Source organism: Mus musculus, chromosome 16, assembly GCF_000001635.26.
Source record: "Mus musculus strain C57BL/6J chromosome 16, GRCm38.p6 C57BL/6J".
Taxonomy (NCBI): domain Eukaryota; kingdom Metazoa; phylum Chordata; class Mammalia; order Rodentia; family Muridae; genus Mus; species Mus musculus.
Genome location: NC_000082.6, coordinates 87,450,904 through 87,467,212, shown reverse-complemented (window position 1 = coordinate 87,467,212; position 16,309 = coordinate 87,450,904). Strand labels below are relative to the sequence as shown.

The 16,309-nt window shown below is 43.7% G+C and overlaps 1 protein-coding gene across 5 annotated transcripts in view; it reads right to left on the bottom strand.

Annotated features, from left to right (window-relative positions):
- The window catches only part of Usp16 (ubiquitin specific peptidase 16), a 28,531-nt gene extending 16,303 nt beyond the window's left edge, over window positions 1–12,228 (bottom strand). The window contains exons 1-5 of one of the 5 annotated variants that reach the window (NM_024258.2): window positions 12,111–12,228; window positions 8,471–8,572; window positions 5,073–5,248; window positions 2,375–2,478; window positions 857–960 (exon numbers count right to left, since the gene is read on the bottom strand). In NM_024258.2, coding sequence (NP_077220.2) covers window positions 857–960; window positions 2,375–2,478; window positions 5,073–5,248; window positions 8,471–8,531 — 445 coding nt within the window. In that variant the 5' untranslated portion in view covers window positions 8,532–8,572; window positions 12,111–12,228. Of the gene's footprint in view, window positions 1–856; window positions 961–2,374; window positions 2,479–5,072; window positions 5,249–8,470; window positions 8,573–11,997; window positions 12,077–12,110 lie in introns of those variants that run through there. The other 4 variants (XM_006523101.2, XM_006523102.4, XM_006523100.2 and 1 more) reach the window with 4 other exon arrangements.
- Between the last annotated feature and the right edge of the window lie 4,081 nt (window positions 12,229–16,309).

Genomic DNA, 16,309 nt, shown 5'->3' with positions numbered 1-16,309 from the left:
TGTTTGTTTGTTTTGTTTGTCCTATTCCAGTTTGGTTTTGTCTTATCGTAGTCCTCTTTAGATTCTAGTTTGTTTTCTAAGGATAGAGAAAGGGTATAGATTTGTATGGGAGGAGCTAGGAAGAGACTCTGAGAGGGGTTGAGGCTTGGGAGTGGAGAAACGATAATCAGAATATATTGTATTAAAAACTATTTGCAATATAAAAGAAAATCAGAAAAAGAAAATCCTTCTAATTCTCTCTCTCTCCCTCTCTCTCTAACAGACACAGACACATACATGCATGTACAATGTCTATAATAATGTCTATAGCTCTAGGCTGGAGTCATGAGAAGAAGCCTTTGACCTTTAGTGACCTTAGTCCAGGCCCTTTATCACATATGGCTAGATCATTTCTCACATCCTATTTAATTGTACCACCAAAAATAAAACAAGTCACAACTAATATTACCTGCTATGTGTAATACTGGAGGTAAGGTTATTAACCAGGTGTGGGTCAGGCCCCTGTAAGCCTGGTAATCAGAAGGCTGAGACAACTGACTCACAAACTCAAGGGCAACCTGATCTACCGACAGATCTGATCTCACAAAGTACATGAATGGCTGGCTGGACATGGTGTTGCATGCCTTAAATCCCAGAACCTAAGAGGCAGAGACAGAAGGATTCTCTGTGAGCTCAAGGCCAGCTTGGTCTACATAGCAAGTTCCAGGATAGCCAGTGCTACATATAAAGACCTGTCTCAAAAGAAAAGAAAAAAAAATAGGGAGGTGGGGCTGGTAAAGGAATCAGTATATAAAAGCAGCTATACAAATCCAACATTGTTATATCTAGTAAGAAACATATTGGTTTGGGTTTTTACCTGGTTTTGAAGTTCTTACGCCAGCTTGTTTTCTAACATAATCAACCACTTGGCCCAATCGGTTTGAGCTACAGTACTTGACTTCCTCGTCACACTTGTAGCACCTATAACCAGAGAAAGAAAATCGACACACTGACGACTACGAGAGGGAGGGACAAATCATAATTATCAAATTACTCTACTAAAAACAATGAAAGTAGGGCTGGCAACGGCTTGGTGGATAAAAGTGCTTGCTTCAAAATCCTGCAACCTGACTCTAACCCCCAGAACCCAGTGGAGGAGAAAACTGATTTTCCACACATGCACTATGGCAATGCTGCACAACAGGGCTCACACATGCGCACATACATGTACACACAAACATATCACACACTTAATAATCTAAAATTGTAGAGAGAAACTGAAAATAAAAAACGGTTTCCGTGAGGGCTGGAGAGACAGCTCAGTAGTTATAAGCATGTACTATTTTTCCAGAAGACCCAAGTTTGGTCCCCAGGACCTGTAACTCTAGCTCTGGGAATCCTATAACTGCAGGTGCCTGTACTCATGAAATAATCTACACACAGACATATACAGAGTTAAACATAAAAATAAGTCTTAAAATGTGTTTTAGTACAACTAAGCACATTTTAAGTCTGGTTTATTAATAAAATTCACCACAATTACAGCTACGCCTAAGTAGACTAGAAATTCCAAACACAGGGAGCATCATTAAAATCATAGAAGTGATCTTTGTCACTTTGTCCCCATATAAGGTTCTAGGAATGGAACACAAAGTCTCGTGCAGGCTAGGCAAGCGCTCTCACACCGTAGCCCAGGGTGAGGACTTCGGGATGGATGGCTCAGTGTCTAAGAGCACTTGCTACAGAGCATGGGAAGCTGGGTCTGATGCCCTATATACACATGCACTTACCTGTAATTCCAGTATTATCCAGTGAGGCCCCTGGCCAGCCAGACAACAAACAAGAACCCACTAACTTCCCCTCAAGGGAGGGAAGGTCTCACATAGTAAGGAGGTGAGCAACTGTTGGGAGGCACTGCTGGGCCTCTGCACACACAACATGCACTCCAATATGTATGGACTACACAGTCTTGTGCACACATCATTTAAACTGCAGGCCAAGGCCAAGAAAATTAACAAAGTTGACAAGTGACAGATGATACTCAGAGGAATATTGCTGCAAAGACGGTTAATCATATTACAATCTAGAAGATACAGCATCATAAATGGCCTGACAATGGTTTTGTGGAAATTCATTATCCTTGTACTATATTCTCATGTATTTGAAATGTGTGCTTCCTGTCCCTGTCTTTAAACTAAAACCAATTAACTCTACAAGGAAAGACACAGGAGGTGCTAGTTCCCACGCCTTCTTGTGCTCCATTTTCCCACGCAGCACTACATGACAAACATGTGCAAGTTTACTCTTCTCGCTCTTAAACTCTTTCAGCAGATTCATTCTCTGGCATTTTAAACCATCTCTAGTCGACAGGAGAAGAGAAGGAGTCGAAGCTCACCAGACGCTCCAGTTGTCCAGACTGAGCACCAGGTAGTGAGGCTCGGATCTCGGTGTCGTGTAGTGCTTCAAGGCATGCTGCTCCTGAGAATCTCTGCCACAGCCCTGGGGAGCAACAATCACAGCCTCAACGCCAGAACCTCACCAAACTAACTTATAACCCATCATGAAGACAGAAGTACTTCAAGAGCTCTGTCATCCTTATAACTTCCAAAAGATAGCTAGCGCTCCAGGGAATTTACTTCCCAGCACCTACTAGAGAGAGCATATTCCCTCTGTCTTCTGACCGCCACTGTGGCACATCTGGGCATGATTCCTCCCTTGCTTGTGCACACACATGTACACGTGAAATAAATACAGATATACAAAATACACTCTACAGAGTCTGGAGGGTTTTTTTTTTTTTTTTGAAGTTTAAATATCTATAGGCAACTGAGAATATTCATGGAAAAGGGCATGTTAGCACTAAAATTACTCTTCCTTTTCAACTACTTGTACTTTCCAGTCCTCATTAAAACAGATCAACAGAGTGGTAGGACATTTGCCCTGTGCAACAAGGGCTTGGTCTGTCCCCTCTGCACACCCGCAAACACCCCAATCACAAACACTCCAATCCGCCACATCCGTCAGACCCTCTGCACCTGCAGAAGCCTCTGAAAGGCTCTCTTCAGCTTCTTCCATCACGTGCATCTTTTCCAGCTTACTGTTCCTAACACATGGTGGTCTTTTTAAGTACTGTTCACTCTAAAACATGAGTTGTTCTTTTAAACTCCTGTACAACAAGCCCCAACTGTAGCAACCCCCCTTGCCAGTTAGCCCCCATGTTCTCTTACTTGGATAAAACGGACTCAGTGTTTCACAGCTGCAGAAGTTGGTTCGTGCTATTCCATGAGTCTTAGACTCTTCACCATCCCTGGCACCTGAACAAACCCCATCCACGGGCCTTGCTTAAAGGCTACCTCCCCAAGCAGCTTAAGTTTATACACTTATATAAAAAAAACCCCTATATCCTCTCCATAAAAAATGTCCAGAATTTTGGGATGCCAAGAAGGGTGCTAGTGGGACTGTGGAAACAACTAGACAAGAGCAATACAGCATATACACATGTGATGCTGACAGCATCTGTACTTTAGCTGTGAAACAACTGAAAGAACGGCACACCACAGACACCCCACACATACGCCACACACACCCCATACACACACCATAGACATCCCCACACACACATCCCCCACACATACCACACTCCACACACAACACCCCACAGACACCACACATATACCATAGACACCCCACATACCACACAGACACCCTACACATACCTAGAAGGAAGACTGGAGATGTAAGTGATTAATTATAGCAATGTCAAAAGTCTAGCCACGGTACTGCATCAATTTTTAAAAATACTACCACTGGGAGAACAAATTGTGTAAGATTGTGTGTGTAAATTTTTAGGACTGTAAAATAACATTTGAATCTGTAATTATCTTCATGTAATTTCAACTTTTAAATAATGGGGGATGGGCTTGACAGATGGCTGAGCAAAAAGGGGCACATACTGCTCTGACAGCTCAGCCCCAGAACACACATCCGGTGGCTCACAAGTGCCTGTACTACCAGGTCCAAGGGATGTGACAACCTTTCTGGCCTCCATAAACACCTGCATTCAGGTGCACACACAATCTACCACAGATACACACAATACACATAATTAAAAATAAATCTGAGTTCGAGGTCAGCCTGGTCTACAGAGTGAGTTCCAGGACAGACAGGGCTACACAGAGAAACCCTGTCTCGAAAAAACAAAAACAAAACAAAAACAAATAAAAATAAAAATAAATCTTAATTTTTTTTTTCAAAAATTAGTTGTTTGTCTCATCTGGTAGATTCATGTTAAAACTGAGCAGTCAGTCCAGTTTCCTAAGACTCACCACCAGTTGGATATGGTGACTCACAGCCTTCAATCCCAGCACTGAAGAGGCCAAAGCTGTCAGATCTCTGAGTTCAAGGCCAGCCAGATCTGTATAGTTAGTTCCAGGCCAGCCAAAGCTACATATTGGGTCCCTATCTCAGAATAGAAAGGTAGACAGACAGACAGATGGATGGATGGATAGATGATAGACAGACACACAGATAACAGACAGGCATAAATCAACACGCCGCCATTTAATGGTGACCAAGGACCTGAGCTTTAGTACGTCAACCATACCAGGAGGCTGATGACACACAGTAGGTGATGAGATGCACCCGCCAGATTCCTGATCAATGTAGTCATGTCTCCCAGCTGCCTGGAATGTAGCTTGATGGTGGTAGCAACCCAAGCCACCTATCCACAGAATTGTCCCCAATGAAGAAAGGGAGCTGCCTTGCAGAAAACTACAACCTCTCTCCAGGAGTAGGACCTGTGTGCACAGGCACAAAGATCTATACCCCTTTCCTTTATTCAGGACACATGATAAGGGCCACAGTCACTCTACAACCTACAGAGTCAGCTCTGTTAGAGCTGTTTCTTCCCTCTGCCTATTCCTATCCCTTCACTGTTACAACCATGGTACCTCAGAGAACCCTCCCAAAACACAACATGGAATAAATTTTAGTCTTAGAATCCACTGACTGGAGAGCATGACGTATGACTGCTGGCATTTGCACAGACCCACCCAGAGCTTCCTAAAGTCTCTGTTTATTAAATCTGAGCATACCTGATGGCCACATTTAAGACAGAGCCAAACCGAAGGGTCTTCTGCTTCCTCCTCAGGTTTATCTTTCACTTTATTGTCAGTCTTACAGTCTTGGCAGATATTCCACTCCACATTTACTAAAGCTTTTTTCAAATTACCTTGTTCCAACCCTTTTCTAAGGTGTCTGCACACTGGTTCTATTGAAAATTAAAAAAAAAAAAAGCAATACATAAGATTAAATTTGTCTTTTTATTGTTAATATTGACTGTATCCAAATTTCAACAGTAAATTAGCTTTCAGGCTATCAGAACACTCATTTGAATATTATGAGACTCTTTGAGAAGGATGTCTGTGTGTGATTGTGGCAGGGTAGGGTTCTATCAACTGAGCTCTCTGCCCTCAAAACCATCAGTCCCAAGGAGACAGGGATGTCAGTAGAAGCAGCAGCACTTTCCCGGCTTCTGGTTTTCTCTATGGTCCTAGGGAACGGCTGTGTCCTCACACACTGGCCAACAGCACCACTAAGTACATCCAAACTCTGCTGAGAAAGCCTTTCACAAATTTAAAATTGACGTTTTTTAGGATTTTTTTTTCTACGTATATGTGTGGATGTGTATGGATGTATGTGCATGCAGATGAGGCCTGGAGGCCAGGGGAGTGCTGACAGCTTGGAGTATTTGTGGGAAGCCTGGATGATGTGCAATCCTAACTCCAGTCCTTATGACCACACAGCCAGAACTCTTAAGCGTTTGAGGCATCTTGCAAGGGCAGATATTTTATTTTGATGACCTAAATGCAATCACATCTATAAAATCATTCCCATTTCTCTATTTTAATTAAAATAAGGCCTTTTATCTATCATATATCTATTTTTTAATCTTTGAAGGACAGGAAAAGAAGCTCTGCATTCCTTCCGTAACACACACTACAGACACTATGCTAGTTCCCAGAGAAGCCAAAAGCTCCCCACTTACACCTCGTCCTTCTTGAGCAGCGCTCATCCCACCAGGAGTAGAAACTATGGCAATGAATAAGAACTTCTCACATTGACCATCTATTAGGAAAAAACTTTAATGATGCAAAACTTTTGAGAGGTAGATAAAGTACTCAAAGACATTTACAGTAATCAAAGTCTCTGACATTGATTGCGTGCATCCTATAAACTGTTTTAGATATATTCATTTCATTTAACGCTTATCATTACCTAGAAGAAAGACAGTACTAACCCTAATGATAAATGAGAAATCCAAGGTTAGTATGTAAGAGCAACTAACTACTGAATGACTATGTCAGAACCTGGACTCATAACTCACACTAAAACCATGTCCTTAAACGGTAACAGGCAGCCAGGCTGAGGATACACACACACCTTTTAATCCCAGCACTGAGGAGGCAAGTGGGTTCCTGGTAGGTTTAGGCCACCATAGTCTACATATGGAGTTATAGGCCAGCAAAAATTACATAAAAGGGCCCATTCTAAGATAGATAGATGATAGATGGATGGATGGGTAGACGGACGGATGGATGGACGGACAGAAAGACAGGGCAAACCAAAAGGATCAATCCCCATATAAAAGTGTGTAAAAATGTGCGCTATTTCTGTAAATGGTGGAGCCATACTCAAAAGACAGCCCTACTTGAGACTGGAAACCAGGCTCTGGACAAGTGATTAAAGGGTATGGGAGCCATTCTGAAGGATTTGAGTTGTTTGATGGAACCAATTAAGTAGTGCAACTGGCTTCCTGTTCAATAAACAGAGATCAAGTTAATATAAGTAAAGTAATGCAGAAAACCACTGAATCCTAGTAAAGTAACAGATCACAGGAGAGGAGGGAAGACGGATCTTTTAAAATATTAAATGAGCATTAAGTTTTATAGCTGATACTGTCAAGTACTAGTAAAGGTTCAGGAAAATAAGCATTTTATTGTGCAACTGAGGACCATTATTGTCCCACTGATAACACTAAAACTAACATTAGCAGACTAGCTAAATAAATGATAACGTATACAGACATGATCCTTTATATCAAAAGTGAGTCTAAGGCTGGAAAGATGGCTCAACAGTAGAATCTACTAGCTACTCTTGCAGGTTCGATTCCCAGCATGCACATGGCAGCTCACAACTGTGTGTAACTAAATCCAGTTCCAGGCAATCTCTTCTAGCCTCCCGAGGTAGCAGGCAGACATGTGGTGAAAAGACCATGCATAGCAGCAAAGCACCCATTACACACACAGCAAAGACTACAAGAGGGCCAACCTGCTGTGCCAGACTGAGGACCCGAGTGTCATCCCAAACCCACAGGGGCTGGAGAGAAGCTACTCCTGAAAGCTATCCTCCGAGCCCCACATTTACACATGGCACACAGATCTTACTCCCCTCAACACTCATACACATCACACACACACATATAGTAATAAAATCTAAGCTGGGCATGGCTGTGCATACCTTAACTTTAGCACTAAGGGGCAAAAGCAGCAGAACTCTGAGTTCATGGCCAGCCAGGGACAGTGAGGCCCTATCTTAAAAAGAGAAGGGCTGGAGAGATGGCTCAGAGTGGCTGTTCTTTCCAGAGGACCTGTGGTTCCAATCCCAGCATCCATGTGATGCCTCACAACCATGTTCATAACTCGCTTCAGAGGATTTGATATTCTCTTTGGCCTCCACAGGCATGGTATACACAAGATATACATACAGTCAGAAGACCCATACACATAAAATGTAAAATTACAAATAGATAGATAGATAGATAGATAGATAGATAGATAGATAGATAGGGTTGGGACAACAGCTCAGTGGTTCAGAGCACCTGGCACGCTTCCAAAGGACCAGTGGTTCCAATCCCAGCACCCACATGGCAGACAACAACCACCACTATCTACAATTCCAGAGGCCCTGACACTTTCTCTGGCCTCCACAAGCACTGGCCACAAATGGTGCACTGACATACATCGTGCAGGTAAAAATAAATAAGTAAATAAATAATTAAAAAAACATTTAAAACGGTTTTAAATACAATTTTAAATAGAAGTTTAACAGTAGTAAAATTATGATTACATAACTGTACATACATTTCTTACGTATCATCCATGGGGACTGGAGAGATGGTTCAGCAGTTAAGAGCACTGACTGCTCTTCCAGGTGTCTGGGGTTTGAGTCCCAGAGCCTATGTGGTGTCTCAAAACCATCTAACTCCATTTACAGGAGATATAATGCCCCCTTCTGGTCTATGTTAGCACTGCACACACACGCTGCAGACATGCATACGAGAAAAAGCACCAGTACCCATAAAATAAACTTAACAAAAAATAAATAAAAATTCAATTCAATTAATATATATATATATACATATATATATATTTTTTTTTTTTTTTTCATTTAGACATAGAACCAGGCTTTAAGAACAACTGAGGAACCATACCTGCAGACTCTGAGGCCACCGTGTCTGGAGCACTTCTCCCCTTGGTCCGTTTCTTCCCCATGCTGGCACTTTATGGACTGCACGCTGACACAAAGTTACAATCTAGAAAACAAGACAAACCCAGCTTGACAAAACCAGAAAGACAAAGGATGAAAGAAAAAATGACTTCTACAGTTTAGAAGATAAAAGTTCAAGTAAGCTACAGTCAATACTTTATAACTCGGTAGCCTGGCGGTGGTGGCGCACACCTTTAATCCCAGCACTTGGGAGGCAGAGGCAGGCAGATTTCTGAGTTCAAGGCCAGCCTGGTCTACAAAGTGAGTTCCAGGACAGCCAGGGCTACACGGAGAAACCCTGTCTCAAAAAACAGAAAACAGAAAACAAAAAATAAAAAACAAAACAAAAAAAAATACTTTATAACTCAAAAGTACCCCTGGGATACACCATCACTCTTCTAATACGAACTCTTAAGTACGCAGAATAGACAGTTTCATCCTGTTTTCAAACAGTCAGGAAGTGACAAAGTTAGGATGTTGGCTACAAGTGTAAAAGTCAAGGTCCCCCACCTTCTTCCATTCCTGCTGATGCTTCTGTGCCCAACACTAACAGGCATTCCACTCTTCACCACAAAATTAGATATCATTCTACAATCCATCAGCTAGCAAAGTTTAAAGGTTTGCAAGAAATTTTAAAAATAGACAGACAAAAGTACACAATTCTCTTTACTAGTCTGCCTTCTAGATATGAACAAAGAATCGACTTGCCTATGTCACCCACAAACCCCCATTTGGTAGTCTATGGCTAATCTAACTACACATTAAATCTTTGCCTGTTTGGTTGAATTTTGAAAATTTAAAAGTATCAAGAGAATTACAAGTACTTACAAGTCTAATCTTTAAACATTTATTTTGAGAATCTCTATTTTACATGCTTCAGAGTAACTTGACAGAGAAACCCTGTCCCCCCCCCCCCCAAAAAAAATGTTTGTGCAAATGGAAAATAGTATCTGGAGGAAATACTTCACTTAATTCTTGTTTTTACAGGTGCTCTACCATTAAACTACACTCCAGTGTAGTCAATCTAATTAATCTTAAAAATTAAGATTAATTCTAATCTTAATTGTTGTCATCTTTCTGGCATAAAGTCTTGCAAGTAACCCTTCAGCTCTTGGTGGGGTGGTGCTGAGGATAGGCAGGACGTCTCTATAAAACCACGAGCCAAGGGCAGCAATTATCTTTTTACATTTTCATTCATCCTTTTGTCCTCCTCAATGCTGGATACTAAATCAAGACCTTGTATATACTGGATGAAATGCTAGGGAAACACTGTACTAAGCCAGTGTGGAACCCTTCCTTTACCAAGGATCATTTAAAACATTGTTTAAAAAAGAAAAAATGGTAGCCGGGCGTGGTGGCGCACTCCTTTAATCCCAGCACTGGGGAGGCAGAAGCAGGTGGATTTCTGAGTTCGAAGCCAGCCTGGTCTACAGAGTGAGTTCCAGGACAGCCAGGGATATAGAAAAAAAACAAAACAAAACAAAACAAAAACAAAAACAAAAAAAAAATGGTGAGGGCTGTATAAAATGGTCCTCTTTTGGGGGGGGGGGAAGAGTATCCATCTTCTTCTCTCCAAGCTAACCTCCTCTAAACTGTGCCACATTAGTGCAAGATTCATCTTCAGATAGCTCAGTATGTAGAGTGCTTGCCTGCTGTGCACAAAGCCCTGGCTCACTCCTCAGCACACACAGAGCCAGGTAGAGCGGACCCCACAGCCCTACGCTCAGAAGCTTCAGCGGAGGGAATCCAGAACTCAAGGCCATCCTCAACTACTATACACTGAGCTTGCGGCCAGCCTGGGGTAGCCAAGACCTTGCAATGAACAAAGAGGAGCACAGAGTACAGAGGGCTGGATAAAATGGTCCTCTTTTAGGGGGAAAAAAAAAAAAGAGTATCCAACTTCTTCTCTCCAAGCTAACCTCCTCTAAACTGTGCCACATTAGTGCAAGATTCATCTTCAGATAGCGTCATTTGTATATCACTCTAATGAACCTATTAAACAGCCAAAACATCCAAGTTTATACTCTAGAACTTGTCCCCTTCAACCTGGCCCCAACGTACTAGCAATCCTGACTCATAACTCATCAACAAAAACAATTAACGAGACAGTTCCAAAACCATCATGTTTGATTTTCACGATCATCTTTTAAATGAAGATACTCACTAAAGAAAGAAATTTAAAAACAAAACCACTCTAGTCCCGGCTGACCTAACCCTCCAGAGATCCAACTACCTCTGCCTCCCACAATGCTGGGATTAAAGGCGTGTGCCAACATCACCACCAGGTTTTAATGAAGATTTAAGAAAACCTGCATTAGCCGCGTTGAAGGCCAGCCTGGTCTATGGAGCGAGTTCCAAGACAGCCAAAGCTGTACAAGAAGACCTTGTCTCGAAGAACAAAGCAAACACACAGAGAGGGACAGAGAGGAAAAAGATATGTACTATCCTGTATCTGTTTCTCTACCACAGTAAACTGCTTTTCAAATCTATAATCTGAACAATTTCTCTCTCCTTTCCTCCCTCTCCCCCTCCCCCTCCCACCCTACCCCCACCCTCCTCTGAAATCCGAAGCCTTAGGAGAAAGAACTGGTTCTGGGCAGAATTTCTATCTTGCCTATAGCATACTGTGAGTACATAGTAGGTCCTCAAGAAAAACTTCCTCCGCTAATGGCGCACACCTTTAATCCCAGCACCGCAAAAGTAGGCAGTTACAAAGCTCCAGGCCAGCTACAGCGAGGTGGTCAGATGGACGGACGGACGGACGGACGGACAGAGGGACAGAGAGATGAGATGAGATGAGATGAGAGAGAATATTACCTGAGAAGGCACAACTTCAGGTGTAAAAGAAAAAGGCGGACATGCGGACATTAATTAAATCATAAGCCTTCAGTTGTGGAGACAGAGCTAGAAGATCTGGTTTAAGGACTGCAGCTTCCCTTGAGACAGCAGAGGGAAACTTGAAAGACAAACTTTTAATTAGGGCAACCAAACCCATGACTGAAGTGTCAGTCGATGCTACTGAAGGAGCTACAGTAAACTTCTGACAGCTGTGAAGGTCACTGCTGCGCCGTGGGAACGGCGTCTATAAAACAGTAATGCTCGGTCCCGCAGCGTCCAGGGGAGTTTTCAGACGAGAATTGCCACCTTGGTCCAACTACTCGCTCGCGGCTCCCTCCCTTGGCTGAAATCACAACTCCTGCTGTCAGCCTCCTATCCAGCCGGCTGCTTTCCTTTTCTGCCCTCCCGGTCCTCCTCTGCCTTCGCTAAGCCATCATCACCACCAAGGCAATGTCGGAAAGCCCCTGTCAGCAGGTCTCTCTACAACGTGGCTCTCCAGTTTCGACGTAGGCTGTCACCCGGAGGTGGCAGCGCCAGCCGCGCTTACAACGCACACGGTGTCACCGGGCGCTCCCCGGAGCTCGCACGCCAGCCGCCCGCCCAGCCACCCTTCCCGTCGCCCGCCGGCCCTACCGACTGCTCGGCGCCCACCGGGCCGGCCCTGGAGCCGACAGCACCCGCAGTAGATGAGGATGAGGCCGAGGCAGGGCGGGAGTGTGGCGGCGGCGGGGGTGGCCGGTACTCACCCGGGGCGACGGCGCCCATAACTGCCTCCCGCGACGGGCCCGGAGCCGGCCGCCAGCTCCGCTTCCTCCAGGTGACGCAGAGAGAGCGACGCGGTGGAACCAGCCACCCTCCCGGAGAGGCAACTTCCGGAACGCGGCATTGTGGGAAATGGCTCGGCCTCCCTTGGGGTGGGTGCGTGGGAGGCCCGCCACGTGTTCACTGCAGTGTTAACTGTGGAGTAATTTAAATCCTCCTAGGGAGTGGATGACGGGTCCTGGCCCTTGGCTTGGAAAGTCCTTCATGGCTACCTCTCTTAAATACGTTATTTCTGCAGGATGGCCAAGAGAGCGACGTAATTACACACGTCTCTCCTTTCCCCTAATCCTGTCCCACTCGCTTATAAATGTGAGTGTTCTTTCTTCCAACCCCAGCCTTCACCTTGCTGACCTTGTCCAAACTGACAGGAATTAAAGGGGAATGTTACAGTGTAAAGTCCTGAAGATTTGAGTTGCGGTTGGTTGACGAGAAACAGTAACTACACACTCTGTGCCGAGTCTTTTGTAGCACCCGTTAAGCGGACCTCAGCGGAGACAGTAATCACAGAAAACTACCTGTGCGTGTTAGTAGCAAAATAGGCAGAAGTAAGCAACACGGTAAAAGAACAGTTGATGGTGTGTGCGAGGGGATGCCATAAAGAAACCACTTGAAACTGCCGCTCAGTTAGGGGGAAGGTTTTTATTGTGAATAAGAGAAAAACTACTCAAAGGCATCGGGAAGAGTCCAGTGCAGAGAGAGGAAGGCCAGGGCTAGGGAAGCAAGAGAGTGGGAAAGAAGAGTGGATGGACATAGCACGATTGAAAAAAAAAAAAAGTAGCCAGAAGAGTCGGGGGCAAGGAAGGGGCAAAGAGAACGGGAATCAGGACCCAGATGAGAGAAGGTCCTGCGGGCTAGGGTGAAGGCTTTGAGATGTGTACTTGTGAACCGGGACTGAGGGAGCCTAGAGGCCAGTTCTAGACTTATCTAGACCTATCATAGGCAACCGCGAGTGTATATTAATGGAGAATCATGTCCCTTCTGTCAGAGGCAAGGGACATGAGTCCTTTTGGGGAGAAAACAAACCCTCAAGGTTCCTCAAACCTCAAAGATCCCGAGGAATGTTGGCTTTTTATCTAACCACCCGAAATCCTTCCATAGTCCAGCTTGAGCTCATTTCTAGATATATGGCCTTCTAAAAGATTGCAAATGAAATATTCAAACTTACTAGTTGTCAGATAAAACTATGTTGAAATAGTAGCATAAAACTGGAAAATTGGCCAGTATAATTTTTTTTAATTAATCACTCTATTGGTTTATATCTCAAATGATATCCCAGTTCCCAGTTACCCCTCCACCAACTTCTCATCCCACATGTGCCCTCCCCACTCCACTCTGCCTATATGAGGGTGCTCCCCCACCCACCCACACTCTCCAGCCCCACCTCTCTGGCATCCTTGTATGCTGGGGCTCAAACCTCCCTGGGACAAAGGGCTTCCCCTCCCATTGCTGTCAGGCAAGGGCATCCTCTGCTACCTATATGTTTGGAGCCATGGATCCCTCCAGGTACTCTCCTTAGTTGGTGGTCTAGACTCTGGGAAAACTGGGTAGTCAGGCCAGCCTATGTTTGCAATCCCCTGCTGCTCCAGCCCTTCTGCCAGCCCCTTACCACCACTAGGTTCCCTCAGCTCCGTGTGATGGTTGGCTCCAAGCATTCACATCTGCATTTGTCAGCTGCTGGCGGGATCTCCCAAGGAACCACCATACTAGGTTCCTGTCAACAAGAGCCTCTTGACCACCTCAAGTGTTGGGTTTGGTGTCTGAGGACATGATGGATCCCCAGGTGGGGCAGTCCCTGGTTTGCCCTTCCTTCAGTTTCTGTTCCATTTTTGTCCCTGTTCTTCCTTTGGACAGGAACATTTCTGAATTAAAATTTTTGAGATGAGTGGGTGGCCCCATCCGTGGACCAGGGTTCATGCTTACCCACTGGAGGTGGTCTCAACAGGTTCTATCTCCACCTTCTCTACGAATTTTGGCTAAAGTCATTCCCATTGAGTCCTGGGAGGTCCCTGGTGCCTGGGACCCTCCAGTGGCTATCCCCAGTTCCCCATCCACCCTGCTACATATTTTTATTTGATTTCCTGACCCTCTGTAACTCTCTTATATCTCCTCCAGTTTCTGACACTGTTCCCCCTTATTTCCTCCCCCTCCTCTTTCCCTCCCAGTTTCCCCTCTCCCTCTATTTCCTGTCCCCATCCCCCTCAATGCAGGACTGAAGTATCCACACCCTGGTCTTCCTTCCTTCTAAGCTCCACTTAGAGCTTAGAAGTCTAAGTGGGGCTGACTCATGAGCATTGTGAGCTTTTGGGCTAACATCCGCTTATCAGTGAGTACATGCCATGTGTGTTCTTTGTGACTGGGTTACTTCACTCAGGATGATATTTTCTAGTTCCATCCATTTGCCTGAGAATTTCATGAAGTCATTGTTTTTAATCGCTGTGCAGTAATTCATTGTGTAAATATACCACATTTTCTGTATCCATTTATCTGTTGAGGGACATCTGGGTTCTTTCCAGCTTCTGGCTATTATAAACAAGGCTGCTATGAACATAGTGAAGCATGTGTCCTTGTTATATAGTGGAGCATCTTTTGGGTATGCTCAGGAGTGGTATAGCTAGATCCTTAGATAGAACTATTTCCAATTTTCTCAGCAACCACCAAACTGATTTCTGAAGTGGTTGTACCAGCCTGTAGTCTGACAAGCAATTTAGGAATGTTCCTCTTTCTCCATATCCTCACCAACATCTGTTGTCACCTTAGATTTTGATCTTAGCCATTCTGATTGGTGTGAGGGGAATCTCAGAGTTGTTTTGATTTGCATTTCCCTGATGACTAAGGAAATTGAACATTTCTTTAAGTACTTCTCAGCCATTCGAGATTCCTCAGTTGAGAATTCTCTATTTAGCTCTGTACTCCACTTTTTAATAGGGTTATTTGGTTCTCTGGAGTCTACTTTCTAGAGTTCTTTGTATATTTTGGATATTACCCTCTATCAGATATAGGGTTGGTAAATATCTTTTCCCAATCTGTAGCTTGCCGTTTTGTCCTGTTGACAGTGTCCTTTGATTTACAGAAGCTTTTCAATTTTATGAGGTTCCGTTTGTCAATTGTTGATCTTAAAGCATAAGCCATTGGTGTTCTGTTAAGGAAATTTTCCCCCATGCCCATGTGTTTGAGACTTGTCCCCATTTTCTCTTCTATTAGTTTCAGTGTGTCTGGTTTTATGTGGAGGTCCTTTATCCACTTGGACTTGAGCTTTGTACAAGGAGATAAGAATGGATCCATTTGCATTCTTCTGCATGCTAACTGCCAGCATTTGTTGAAAATGCTGTCTTTTTTCCACTGGATGGTTTTTGCTCCCTTGTCAAAGATCAAGTGACCATAGGTGTGTGGGTTCATTTCTGGGTCTTCAATTCTATTCCATTGATCTACCTGCCTGTCTTTGTACCAGTACCATGTAGTTATTTATCACTATTGTTCTGCAGGACAGCTTGAGTTTAGGGATGGTGGTTCCACCAGAAGAGGACTTTTATTGTTGAGAATATTTTTCATTATTCTAGGTGTTTTGTTATTCCAAATGAATTTGAGAATTGATCTTTCTAACTCTATGAAGAATTGGGTTGGAATTTTGATGGGGATTGCATTGAATATGTAGATTGCTTTTGGTAAGATGGCCATTTTTACTATATTAATCCTGCCAATCCATGAGCATGGGAGATCTTTCCATCTTCTGAGGCCTTCTTTGATTCCTTTCTTCAGGGATTTGAAGTTTTTGCCATACATACATTTCACTTGCTTGGTTAAAATCACACCCAGATATTTTATATTATTTGCAACTATTGTAAAGATTGTGATTTCCATAATTTCTTTCTTAGCCATTTTATCCTTTGAGTAGAGGAAGGTTACTGATTTGTTAGACTTAATTTTATATCCAGCCACTTGGCTGAAGTTGTTTATCAGCTATAGAAGCTTGCTGGTAGAATTTTTGGGGTCGGTTATATATACTAACATATCATCTGCAAATAGTGTTATCTTGACTTCCTTACTCCCAATTTGTATCCCTTTGATCTCTTTTTGCTGTCTTAATTGCTCTGGCTAGACCTTTGAGTACTATATTGAGTAGGTA